The sequence below is a fragment of the Neolamprologus multifasciatus genome, chromosome 2, assembly GCF_963576455.1.
Source record: "Neolamprologus multifasciatus chromosome 2, fNeoMul1.2, whole genome shotgun sequence".
Taxonomy (NCBI): domain Eukaryota; kingdom Metazoa; phylum Chordata; class Actinopteri; order Cichliformes; family Cichlidae; genus Neolamprologus; species Neolamprologus multifasciatus.
Window position 1 is genome coordinate 26,525,732 of NC_140440.1, and position 13,718 is coordinate 26,539,449.

A 13,718-nucleotide genomic window follows, 5' to 3' on the forward strand; every position below is an offset into this window, starting at 1 on the left:
AATAACAGGCTCTGGGCATCAGTGTGTGCTGATGAGTATGTGGGTGTGTCTGTGTGTTTGTTTATGACACTGTATGTATGACTTTGCCATGCTTTCTATAGGTACTTAAAGCGACTGCAGCAAAATAGAGAGACGAGGCGTCCACTTTCCAGGAACTGCATCTCAGTTGGCTTTTCAGCAGAACTCGTGTAGTTGCAGGTCTTACCTTGCCGTAGCCCAGCATGATAATCCGCACCAGAACCACATTGATTTTTGCTCCTAAAGAACTGTCATGGTAGATGTCATTCACCTGGAATCATACACCGAAACACAAGGGAAAAAACAGCGTCAGTAGAAGAAATCAACCCTTTATAGAACACTTTAATATAACCTAAACAAACTCTGAGGTGTAACAAAGAACTTGGTTGATTGTAAAATAATTTGTCTGCGGTTGAAAATTTTAACAATTTTTCAAAGTTTCAAACAGGTTGACATTTTCATCAAAACGCTTATTTGCTGTCTTGGAAAGAATTGTCAGGGTGCCACTGAACAGTCACAACAGTTTTAAAGGTGTTGATGCTTTGGGATACACTCACTCGGTTCAGTGAATGCATCCCTATGGCTGTGCTGGATTCCCAACTGTGAGCTTATATTTGTATGAGTTTGGAACTAACACAGAAGGTCAAGTGTTATGTCCACCAATTAGAAGGTCGGTAGTTCAATTCTTTAATGTGCATGTCGAGTTATCTTGGGGCAACAGTATCGAAAGTATCCTTGGACACTGTACCCCAAGTGTCCCCTAGGACATCCATCAGATTGTCACTATGTGAATGGGTGAATGAGGCTTGTAATAAGAAAAATGCTTTGAATTACTGCATTCACAAAATATAAAACATCTTCATTCAGTGAGCGTCTCCTCACAGGTGATTCCCCTCTTTTCAAAACAGTAATGCATATTTATGTACACATGACCTGAAGCCCAATACTTGTCTTTACAAAACAAAGCTATATGTGAAAACACAAATCAGACATTAAACAGTAGATAACTTCCTAACTCCTTTGTACAACATCCATACCGTATGTTGCACATCTGAGAATAGCACAGGTGGTGAAATAACAGCAAATGAGATGGCATCATGTGCCCTGCCTTGTGCTCGCTCTATACGGCTTCCTCTCCTCTTCCTATCCCAGGGTATTTCCAGTAATGCGAATGTAGACTAAATGTGGACTGTGAGCTCCTACTGTGTGTTACATGTGAAAAAAAGAACAACTTCAGAGAATTTTCCAACCTGATTCTTCCACCGTTTTCTGGAGGCTGTGTGTAAAAACAGCTATGCACACCTGCAATCCACGATTGGTCCATTCAGAACATGCATGCTTCAATCGAGGATTGCACTAGTCTAACTAATAAAGGAAGTACGAGTGAGCAATAATCGTATTTCAGATAAAAATTATTTCCTGTTACACTTTCAATACACTTCAGGCTGCTTGCGAACGGCTAAGATGCGCAGCTGCACTGGCCACCTGGCTGTCGGTTGGCTCCCCAAAGGCAAAAAACTTTATTCTATAGCGACATCTTGAAATATGGCATCTTCACAGGAAGCGTCCCTCAAGGTGCTCTCTCCCAGCTACAGCCATGTTCACTGGAACTCATGTGAAGCTGTTTTGGATGCTATTATTAGTAATGATCTGTCCCACTGCTGCTTTTTTACCCTTCATCTGTAAAAGGCTGATGGGGTATTGTTGATACATTGCCGGGCAGACGGGCAGCACTTACACCTACGTTTGTGAACGTGATAACTCGAGAACGGGATGACGTAGGAGCTTTAAATCGATATTATAGATGCATCTACTAAAAATCTCGGACAAGTTCCAATCTCAGTGACCTTGACTTGAAGGTAAAGTTGTGCATGGGATAACTTGGGTACGTGGCAATGTAGGATTCTCAAATTAGTCTGTCTACCAGGAGGTAGGTAGCACTTTTTACACTGCAGTGTTTATGTCAAACCAAGAAACTGATAAAAGTTACGTTTTCTTTTGGTCCATTTTACCATAAGGCAGATTGTTGTACTACTATGCTGCCTACAGATTGAGGTTTAGCACTATTTTGCTGAAATAAGCAAGATGCTGAAATAGGAGTCTACACTTTAATCACATCTTGACTGTTTTACTTTAAAGTCCGCTGTGGTGGTGTACAGAAGCAAAATTACATATAAATGCCATGTTTCACACAGCAGTGAAGCCCTCATCATCCTTAATTTGCAAGACTCTCCCTCTCTGGGATGGGAAGACTCTCTGCCTCTCTATTTCTCTTTTAACCCATCAAGTTGCTAAATAGTTGTGAGATGTTCCACCAGGTATTTTGCTGCCCATGCTCCAATTTTTCTAAACATGCTGCAGACATCAGTTCTGTGTTATTTACATTTTACTTACATTTGGAAAGTGGTTTGTGCCTCCAAAAAGCATACAGTGGCTTGCAAAAGTATTCGGCCCCCCTGAACTTTTCCACATTTTGTCACATTACAGCCACAAACATGAATCAGTTTTATTGGAATTCCACGTGAAAGACCAATACAAAGTGGTGTACACGTGAGAAGTGGAACAAAAAACATACATGATTCCGATTGCAGCAAAAGGTGGTTCTACAAAGTATTGACTCAGGGGGCTGAATAATTACGCACACCCCATTTTGCAGTTATTTATTTGTAAAAAATGTTTGGAACCATGTATGATTTTCGTCCGAATACTTTTGCAAGCCACTGTATTTTTACCTTCTGCTTTATAACAGGGTTTTGATCTAGATGACCTGTAGATATTTTGGAAAAGTAGAAGTAAGTGAAAGAGAATTAACGCCTAAAATCTGTTGTTTTTAACCGCTACATATGCTTATATTCTTATGCAGTCCTAATTAATTTCTGAAGTCTCCTATGACCTACAAGTCATAAGCTACAAGTGACAATTATGTGACAGCACAGTGTTATAGTGGTCCTCAATGATGGCACACAACAAGATGGTTTTTAGTTTAAACCTACTCTGGGGTTTGTACAGTCTCCCTCTTTCTCTGTGGTTTCTTTCCAGACTCTCCACCTTTCACCCACAAAGACATGCATGTTAGGCTATGGTGTGAATGTGACCATGAATGGGTCTATGTCTTTTTATGTTGGGCCTACAATAGACCTACAACTCTGGGTGTATCCCGCCTCTTGCCCTGTGACAGCTGGGATAGGCTCCAGCTCGCACTCGGATGGATGGATGGGTAATTATAGATTACAAAGCTGATATAAAAAGTGTTTCATTAGAAAGTTGTAAAAAGAATATATTTATTAACTAAAGAGTGAAACAAACAAAATAAATAAATAACTAATAAAGATATGACTTCTTCTAACAGGAGCTCAACACAAAGAGAGTGACTCGAAAATTAGAAGGGATGGGTAAAGCATGTAGAGGCCGGTTAGGGAACTCAGTATCCCATGACCATGGATAGACGACAGATGAGGAAGATGCAAAGGATGGGAAGAGCCATAATACAAGAAAACAAGGTAATCTGTGACAAAGTAGATGCAGAAAGCTCTCTTCTGTCTCTCTCTCTCACACACACACACATGCACAAAGCCACCGAGAGAGAGGTAAATTGGCACTGGAGTTGAGACCTGCTGTCCTCAGTGGCTGTGCGTGGTGCCTAATGAGGCAAAGGGATGTAAAAACAGACAGCCATAATGAGATGGCTGATGGACATGCTGTGGAGAAGGAGAAACACACACAAATGCACGCAAGCACGCACACACACACACACACACACACACACACACACACACACACACACACACGTAGACACACAGAGAGACGGAAAGAGAGAGAGACAAGGAACAAAACTGTAGACACATCCAGCGAGCGAAAGCTATGTGAAAGAGTTAAGGAATGCTATGAATAGAGACAGTGAGGCAGACGGAAAGAAGACCAGAAGCTGAGCGTAGAGGGGAGAAGCAGCAAAGGTTTAAGGGAAGAAAAGAGAAAAAGCTTGGAAAGCATTTTTACGTAGAGTTGTGTGAGAAGATTTTTTATCTTTTTAAGGGAAAAAAAGGAGAATCCATGAGTGAGCTAATGCTTTTCCTTTTTTTTTTTTTTTTTTTTTTTTACATATGGAGAGTAAAGTTGGAAATTCCAGCATCTTGTTCGGAAAAATCCAGCGGCCTCATTCTTGAAGTCTGATTAGCAACTTGTTATCCACAAACTGTCTGGAATTTATTTACTTCATCACGTCAAAGCACAAGCATGTCTGCTACCTAAAGCAGTAAGAGCTTTACAACATGTTCTGAAACCTCAAAATAAAGTCATGTTTGGCTTTCACTGTTGCATTTATGTCATCTGGGACATCTGTTAGCTGCCAGCAGTCTGAAGTAACTTTCCAATGGAGGGAAATGTTATTATGGTAACATCAGTAGCTTTCAGTGCAAGAAGTATTTTGCATGAAGAAAATCACACGTTGAAAGCATCGGTGGTGAGTGAAAATAATGCAGGCTGTAATTAATCTGAGAAACTGACTGCAAATTTTTGACCTTTAAGTGGGAATGGAGACAGAGCGTTGCTTATAGGCAAGAAGGTAATACTTGGTGATTTGATCATACGGGACTGAGCACTACTAAAAGTGCTGGATGTGTATTTTGTGAATTCACCTACCAGCAAAAATTGGCTTTCACTAGTAAAGTAGCAAGACCCCCAACAGGGTGTAGCCCGGCTAGAAAAATAGTAAAAACTAATGTTTGATGTTCTAATAATTCAAATAAACATTTTTGGTTAACTGAGAAATAGATGAATTAGATGACCTGTGTTGTTTTTCTATGAGTCCCTACTGCTGCCCCGCTGTAGTCACCACTGTGTTCATGTTACAGCATCAAAAATACATAAGTAACTAAGGTTTATATAGAGAGAGAGCTTTTCAAGAACATAAGTCACAAAGTGCTTTACAATACTGAACAAGATACAACAATTAAAAGGGTATAAAATGATAGAACTAAATAAAGGCAAGTCTGCACAAGTGGATCTTAAGTTTCTTTTTAAAGGTATCAAAGGTGTCCACAGATCTTAGGTCCAATGGAAGCAGCTTGATGGCCGGAATCTTACAGTCGCCTTTTGTTTTAAACCTAGATCTAGGTACAGCCAACAAGGACTGATCAGAAAACTTTAATTGTAGGCAGGGACATTACTGGATATTCTTGTGTAATTGCAACAGAATAATTTATGTTATACTTTGTTATTGCCACAGAAGAATATTTATTTTATTATTTTACATTTACAATTTTTTTTCCTGCTAGCCATTAAGCTAACAGCCGCAATATAAAATGCCATAGACTTATGCTAGCATCACTAGCATGTTGTTTGTGTCAGAAACATGGCTAGCAAGCAGCAGTTCTTGTACTTTGAAACTATGTGAGTCAATTCTGTTACTGTTAAAAGTTACTTTGGTTATGTAAGATTATCTTGATGCATTTCCAAGCATTTCCATATGCATTTCCAGAATTATTCCCTTCAGTTTCCGGCTTTAAAATAAAGTGATACATCTCAGGATGTTTATCGTGATATAATTACATTTATCCTTCAGCTAAACCAGTCGGCATGATTTACTCTGTGTTAGACTTAGTACCCAGATTATTCAGCCAAGGAAATAGTGGAACCAGAGTGACAATATGGGAAAATACTGAATTACGACTAAAGGTAAGTAACAGAAGGAACAGAACATACTTCAATATGAAAAACAGCACAGCAACTTGAGCTAAATCTCACACCTTTATAAGGTGATGAGTTGTTTAATTCAAAACAAGGCATCGTATGCTGTAAATGTGTTCTACCAGACAAATGTAATGATGGTATAAGGTCTAATTTAAGTACAAAATAGCACCCGATTTCAATAATACTAACGCGTAAGTAAATTCTCTCTCTATTTATTGCTGGATTCGGAATAGATGGAAAGGATGCAATGTGGGACACAGTGGAAGACGAGGAAAAGTTCTCTTCAGGCGACCTTGAGTACGGTTATACTACACAGGTTTGTTGTTGTCTCTGCTTAACCCAGTCTCAGATGGTGTGTGAGTGTGTGTGTGTTTGTGAGAGAAAGAGGGTGACACAGAGAGACTAAATGTGTGCCATTGCAGTTTTCATCTTCCCTCCTTTCTGTTTTCCTGTGTGTGTTTACTTACTGGTAATTCTGCTCATTTGGGAATATATGTGTCAGTCCCTTGTTATCTTTGCAGGTTGAAGCATATGCCTGGGGGTGACATACGTACTCTGCAGGTTGTGTGCTGTGTTTGTTTAAGATGGACATAAACACTTTGGTCACTTTTCCCTGGGCCTGATCTCCAGCCTGTTTCCTTGACAACTGTTATGCCAATTAGGGGAGGTTGACTTCCAGGCGACCCTGATGCTCTAATGAGACATGCATGCACACATGCACAGGGGCAGTGTAGTGTCCTTTCGGTGCCAACTTTGGCTTTTTGTGTCTTCTTACACACTTATCTCACAGATGGTAAAGGCTGGAGGACAGATATGGCACAGCAAACCGTAATCCAAAACACTCCCACATATTTGCCGAGATACGCTTATCCACTCATACGCACGGTCCCTGTGCCGCTCGCTGTCTTCTGACATTCTGAAAGGGCCACACTAGGTGTCATTCCTTATAACCAAGCCTATACATGCAAATCCAAGACAGCTTGTGTATTAATTACTACAGGCTTAGAGGTCGACAACGCACAAAGTCATCACTATCACATATTTACTGCAGCGAGAGACTGACACTAAAATGAAAGAAGGAGCACAAGAATAAGTGTGAAGGCACGACCAAACTTAATCATCAAAAATTACAGCAGTACATATTTCAAATTCAAATTAATTGTGTTGATTTGTTTGTTTGTGCTCATCATAATCGGGAATATAGGCCGGTTTTATTTATGTGTAGAAACAACTCATGTAAAACAAAACCAAAACTTAACCCTAACCCTAACTTGCATGTTTGTTCAACTGCTGTCACCTCATTCACAGGTTCACGCCTGCATTTAGTGTTACAATGACAGACTACGAATGCCTTCATAAGGACTTTAATACATTTAAGCCAGTATTTTACTCGAATTTCATGTGTTTAAAGAAGCTCATCTTGGAAAATGGATTTCATTTATTAGGCGGTACGATTTTACAGAGATACATTTTGGAAATATGCCTTAAAAACATTCTCAGCTGCTGATGAGACAGAACTGAGTCATCAAATAAAATTTGGCTGAAGTGCTACATAAATTAGATAAGGCTTTAGACAGCTTCGCTACATCTTTTTTCATCGACACACATGGGAATATTTAAAAACTGAAACCCAGGATTTGAGTTCTCAGTCTCACAATGCTCCTTACACATTTGTGACACTTCTCGCTAACAAGGTGTCTATTATTACCTGGACTACATCTCCTTTCCCAGCTCTTCCTGCCACCTATTAATATGAGTTTTCACTGCCTCTAGGAGCTTTGGTAAAGACAAAAGTGAAAGATCTGCACCACTTTCCAGACAGCTCTTATAGACAGGATCTTTATCATAGTGGAGGCATAAAACTGTAGACGAAACGCGCATCAGCATCAGCGTGCCTCATCAAAATTAAATATGCACATGCATGTTTGCACACACACACATACCCACATACGCACCTCCATTAGCAGACTATTTTGGAGAGTGTAATTAAGACTTTGTAGCACCTCTGCAAAGGTCTCCCTTAATGGGTGAGAGGAAAAGGCATATAGACAAATCACCGTTGGCAACAAAGTGTATCACCACTGCCGCAAGAAGATTACCGTACCAGTGCCAAAGCACAACACATTCATTGTGATATTAAGTAATTGCTTAATATTGCAATAAGCTCATTGATTCACCGCTCTCACTCTCATTATTTATGATTAGCGGATGTACTACCTTGAAGACTTGAAGTGCTGCATGGTTGATGATATGCACTGTCGAACAAAGCACTGGAGTGAAAGCTACACCACAGTCTGTGCTAGAGAAGCTAGCCATGTGTACTCTAAGGAGCTTAGAAAGAAAAGCGTCTGGACTTCTTTCCAAGCTCCTTAGACTACGATGACCTGGATGACTGAGAACCTTCACAGACATATAGCCATGTGTACCCATAGTTACCATACCATAGTTCTGCAGTCAGTGTTGGGAATGTTTAATGTTCAATGCCCTATTTAAGTCTCGTCTGTGCATCGTCCTCACTGTTACGACTGTTACCCTCAGTGTCCTTATCTGAGCCCTCTACCCCCTCTGCTTACTTTTACACTCACTTGTTCCCTGGACCTATTCTGGAACTGAATATTCCTCACTACACTCACTGTTTGTCCCACAAAAAGCAATGTATGGGTGGGTTGATACAAAAAATGGTCCTCAGCTATAGTTTTGACACAAATACAAACAAATAACAGACTCTTGATACTTTTACTAAATAACAAAGGCAAAGCAGTTCCCGGCTTTCAACATTTGGCCATAACCCATCCATTCTCGTTATTTTTTTCATGTATAGAGGATGAAAAGGGTGCAAGACTATCAGAGCTAACCCAGAGAGACTAGACTCCACATGTAAGACCAATTTAGAATTACCAGTTAACCCTCAGGCATGTCTGTGGACACCTAGAATCTTCCTTGTGTTAACCCTCTCAAGGCAGGCGTTGCAGATTTGCAACAGTTAAAAGCTAACAACCTGATTACCCCACATACATATTTTATGAGTTTTTTTTTTTACTCAGAAGTACCACTGCAGGTATTCTTTTGTGCATTAGCAACAAAAACTTAATTTGAGCCTGAAAGGGTTAAATGTGTGAAACCTGTGTGAAACGATAGTGCTAACCACTGCACCACCATACCACCCTTTTAATCCATTTCCAAATTAACACATTGCAAACACCTATTTTTATAACAGATAGAAAAGAGGATTTACACCTCTGTCTGATTTTGTTTCTTTTTCTCTTTTTGTACTATTTTCTTTTATCTTACCTTACTTATACTTATTCCGATAACACAATAAAAAAATGGCAGGAAAACACATGGGAAAGGAGTGGGAAGCAGAACCGGATTAGCAAGACACATTTAACTCAGCAGACACACTTACAGACAAACACATTCTGACACTCCTGTTGAACTTTTAAACAGGACTTAGTAGTTTTCTGTGGGAATGCTTCGAAGTCCTCTGGGCTTGCAGTATAGTCCAATGTCCATCATACATGTATTCATTCACGCATACATGCATGCAAAAGTCTATATGAACGTTTGAAGGCTTTAATGAGCATATCGCTTCAGATTCTCATATTTTTATACCATCCAAAATGAACAAAAAAAGTTTGTATCAGCCGTACTGGCAACAAATGTGAAGCGTTATATTGCATTTGAGTATCTAGCAGGTTTTAGATATCTGCGAGTGATTGATACAGTAATAACAAGAAATCATTTCCAAAGTGTAAGCCAGCAGCTGCAAGTTCTTACAGAGTTGTATTGCATCTGTAAAACCACCCAAATGTCCTGGTAAAACATACTTGTGTTACACTTTTAAAAGTAATGTGTGTGTGTTTTTCTAGGTGGCAATGATTGGGTGAATTTCATAGATATTTCAAAATTTTAGTTGTTTAACCTTTACCTAACTGAGGAATGTGTAAGATTTAGGAGGATCTCTCAGTAGAAATTGATATTGCAGTATAGTAGTCTATACATAATTTTGTTTTAATTAGTGTCCTGTAAAGTTTATTCTTTTAGCTTTAAATGATACATTTAAACAGACAAACCAAGCACTGGGTCAAAGAAGATCTCAGAAAGGTTTGGGGGAGTAAGGGGTATTTGCTAAATTGCTGCTAGATGCCACAGAATCCCACAAATTGGTCTTTGACATCATGCTCACACTAGGCGTGGTTGCCTTCCACTGTGCTTGTGTGTGACTGTCCTCTTGCTGACCGCACTCAAATTAGTGTTCTAGGCTTGATGTGCTTGAGTTTTTCAGTGTTGATCTGTTTTACCACGTACTCTTGGGAAAGGAGCAACTTAACTGTTCTCCCCCTCTTGCTCACAAAACTGGATATCTGCATTGAGGTTTCTCATGTGATGATTGCTAAGGGTAAAACATGTATTCCCTGACTGGTTGGCAGTGGTTTTTGGACATTGCTGGCTGTGGTTGATTGAAACGTGCTGCTCCTATTGACTGCTTTGGTTGCTAACAGACTGCTGCAGTTCCCTGTAGGGTTTTCTGCTTGTCTGCAAATACTTGCTAGCCCACAAATATAACTACTAGCCATTGGTTGCAAATGAAAATGGAGAAGGTTTGCCTGGCATATAGCCAAAATCCCAACTTTTATTTTGAAGGCAAACCTTCCATTTCTGGTTTGCGTTGCACTTTTCAGGGTTTCTTTATAAGTCAGAGAGCAGCTGCACCAATGTTTGTCTGCCACTTCCCTTTAAACTGCAAATGCAGCAATATACTAGCAACTAGTTGGGGAATACCAGCTGGTAACAGGTCGTTCCCACTGGGTCACTAACTGGTCTGTAGGCCTGCGTGACTGGGACTTTACCAAGCATTTTGCCAGTGACCATCAACCTCCAGCAATCACAACCGGTCATAGAATACTCATTTTTCTCTCTCGACTGGTGGTTTTCAGATGGTTGCAGACCAATCTCTAGGCCTATGTGACTGAGGCTTTAGCCACATGACCCTACACTGTTGCCATCGCCATGTCAAACCTTCAAAATGGCAGACAAGTTAACAGCACATGGTTAGGTCACATGTTTGCAAAACCTCAACTGAAGAAAAGCACTCTTGCATAGCATTCTCGATTATTTAATACTGAGATGTCGAGAAAGCACTCAGGTTTCATGTTTGGGCACAGTGATGCCAGCATTTTAGATTGTGCATCTGTAAGAATGAGAGGGTCTGCTTGACTCTAATTGACGTTCGTTTTGTTGTTGAGACACCTGTTCTTGTGACCAGGGCATTGTCTCCTGAAATGTGCAGTGTTTCTTCACACTAAACACTAACAATTCAGATTTTATGAACTTGAAGTCCATCGCCTAAAATTTAAATGAGTTCTTACAAAAAAAGAAAGAAAAAATTAAAAGAAAATAAATAAAGAAAACGCTGTTATTTTAAACAATAGCCTCTTGCACTAAAACACAAGCGAGCTGCTTATCGTTTAAAGGTGGCTGTACAACAGATGTTGTGAATAAATGTCTTTTGTTGGGTGAACCGAATGTTTGAAACTATGCAAACCTCTACTTTCCTTAAACACATGTTCACTTTAAAAGCAGCTCTTAGTTTCAGCCTTTGTTTTAGCTAGAATATAAAGACAATATGGAGCTAATATTAATTTATGAAAACTCTCATCAAGTTGTTTTTACTAACTGCTCAGTATTAAGCACTACACTAAACCAATAACTCCCAACCCTACTTATAATTACCATTAGTTAGCATTTCTGGCAAGAAGTATCCTCTACATATCTCTGCTTATCATAAATTTACCTCCAGTATGTCTTCCAATAAACCCGTGCTTTCACCTCTATTATACTGAGATTTTTTTCCCCCACACCACTGAGGATTTTTTGCCATAAACTACCCAAGTCAGGGAGGAGTAAACCAAGGAGCAACACTGCTGAGAACCTGGGAGAGTGCGAGGAAGGAAAAATAGAGAAAGCAAGAAAGAGAGAGGGAGAATCAGACAGCGCACACCCATCCAAAGCAAACTTTCAAGAAGAAAGTCGCCCAGATGCCACGCGTGGGAGGCAAAACCTTATTTATTTATTTCTGTTTATCTGGCTGTCAGTAATTTATTCTGAATGCGCTGTTTAAAATACTCCTTCTCCCTCTGTTTCTCTCTCTCTCTACCCCACAGATGAGAGGGGGGCTGTGACAGGGCTGCGCATTCCCTTCGCCTATATTGTCTAACAAATATCTAAAAGGGGAGGCAGAGAGCACAGCGGCACTTGTTCTTTCTCAAGCGCTGAACTTAGACAAAGAGGTGTGGAAGGATTTGTTGCACCTGCTTAACAGTCGGAGATTGGTTCCTTGCGCGGTGGGTCGCGGTAAAACAAAAAGCAAACAGGAGCGCACACGGAAAACAGATGCGCACGCACGCACGCACATCTACGAATGCATGCAAACAGCACGCTCGCCGCAGGTTTCATTTGCAAAGATTAAAGTCTGCAGTGTGTTCAGAGTCAGACCAACACACAAAAACATGTGCACACAAACACACACACACACACACACACACACACACACACACGTAACAACACCTGGGTGTGTAAATGCTAAGTGTCGTTGTAACCTGGAGCATGCTACCTGCTGTTTTTGCATCTCTCTTTCTCCTTTTCTCTCTCTCTCTATTTCTTTTTCTCTCTTATGCACACACACACTCACAATGAGTGATGACATGACACAAAGCCTGATGAAACGATATGTAGGAGCTCTTTCAGCAGAGAGGGCTCACCTTACACACACACACTCATGCACAAATGAAATCTCATCATATTCAGATAGAGAAGACAGGATTACCCGCGGCTGATTGCTGGATGAGAACATGTAGGAAGGGAATTGAATCCCATTCAGTCGGTGGGTGTGTGCTACCAGTTTTCTTTGACCTCTGTGTGACTTACTTTCTATTCAGCTCATATGAAACAATTTCCCCATTTGATGATTTCATTTTGGGGCATCTGGAAATCTCTGTATGACCTGTGTACATTAACGTGACACTTGAAGTATGTCCGATTTCAGTCCTTTAATTAACCCCAGATGATGTTCGTTTATGTGGGAAATGCCTAATTCAATCATGCATCATTTTACCTGACATATATTCATTCACTCCTCTGTCTGTCTGCTTTTGTTAGTGTGCTTACCCCTGTGTTAGCTATCGACTTACAATGTTCATAAGTGTGAGAAGGTACTTTTGAACATGCTCCTTCCCGTGAAACTGGACCACTGAGTCGTCTACGCCCAGCAGCACCTCGATGTTATAGGCTCTGTCAGAGGTCTGTCTGCGCATTCGCCCTGCTCGCGTGTGGTTGATGCTCTGCTCCACACCACGGTACAGAGACTCCAGATCCATCAGGCCACCAAGATCTGCACCTAGAAACAGAAGGCACATCAATACGGCGTTGTGAAAAGCTAACATACATCATGGTTTGCTGTTTGGCTGATTTTGCTTACAGCCTTTTAAAGGAGCCTCTACTCCAGTCCTACAATAGCAACAACATAAACAGCAATATTAGAGTTTGCACAATTCTAGTGAGCTTGAAAGTCAATATTTGAAAAGACCACTTTATTCTTCAACATAGTCCGAACTCTCTTAGAAACGCTTTCAAACGCTTAGAAACGCGACTGGGGTCCGGAATGTGGGGCCTCCCTGCTGCTGCGGAGTCGGGGCGGTCTGCTTCTCCCCACCGCAGGGAAAAGGGTAACACAACCTGGGTCTGGGTGCAGTTCCCCCCTCCAGGGGCAAGGGTACCTAGACCCGGTTCGTAGAGTACGCTTGGGGAGTGTGATTGTGTGTACAGCGTCTCTTTATGTCTGTCTCCACGTTGGTTGAGTGTGGAGTAAGTGCATATGAGAGCATGAGGGTGGGAATGGATGTTTGTATCTGTGTGTGCCTGTATGTCTGTGTCCATATGTCAGGTTGGGTATCAGACGCCACCTCTCTGAGGACAGCTCAGGCCCTCCAAGGTTTGGAGGCCTATCTCCCCCC

At 40.8% G+C, this 13,718-nt stretch overlaps 1 protein-coding gene and 1 long non-coding RNA gene across 3 annotated transcripts in view; one reads left to right on the top strand and one right to left on the bottom strand.

The window, feature by feature from the left end:
* The window catches only part of LOC146524511 (uncharacterized), a 476,239-nt gene that overhangs the window by 186,344 nt on the left and 276,177 nt on the right, over positions 1-13,718 (top strand). The window lies entirely within an intron of this gene.
* Positions 1-13,718, bottom strand: part of LOC146524520 (A disintegrin and metalloproteinase with thrombospondin motifs 2-like) — a 160,349-nt gene that overhangs the window by 24,956 nt on the left and 121,675 nt on the right. For both annotated transcript variants that reach the window (XM_085179677.1, XM_085179686.1), the window contains exons 4-5: positions 12,897-13,102; positions 206-289 (exon numbers count right to left, since the gene is read on the bottom strand). In XM_085179677.1, coding sequence (XP_085035803.1) covers positions 206-289; positions 12,897-13,102 — 290 coding nt within the window. The remainder of the gene's footprint in view (positions 1-205; positions 290-12,896; positions 13,103-13,718) is intronic.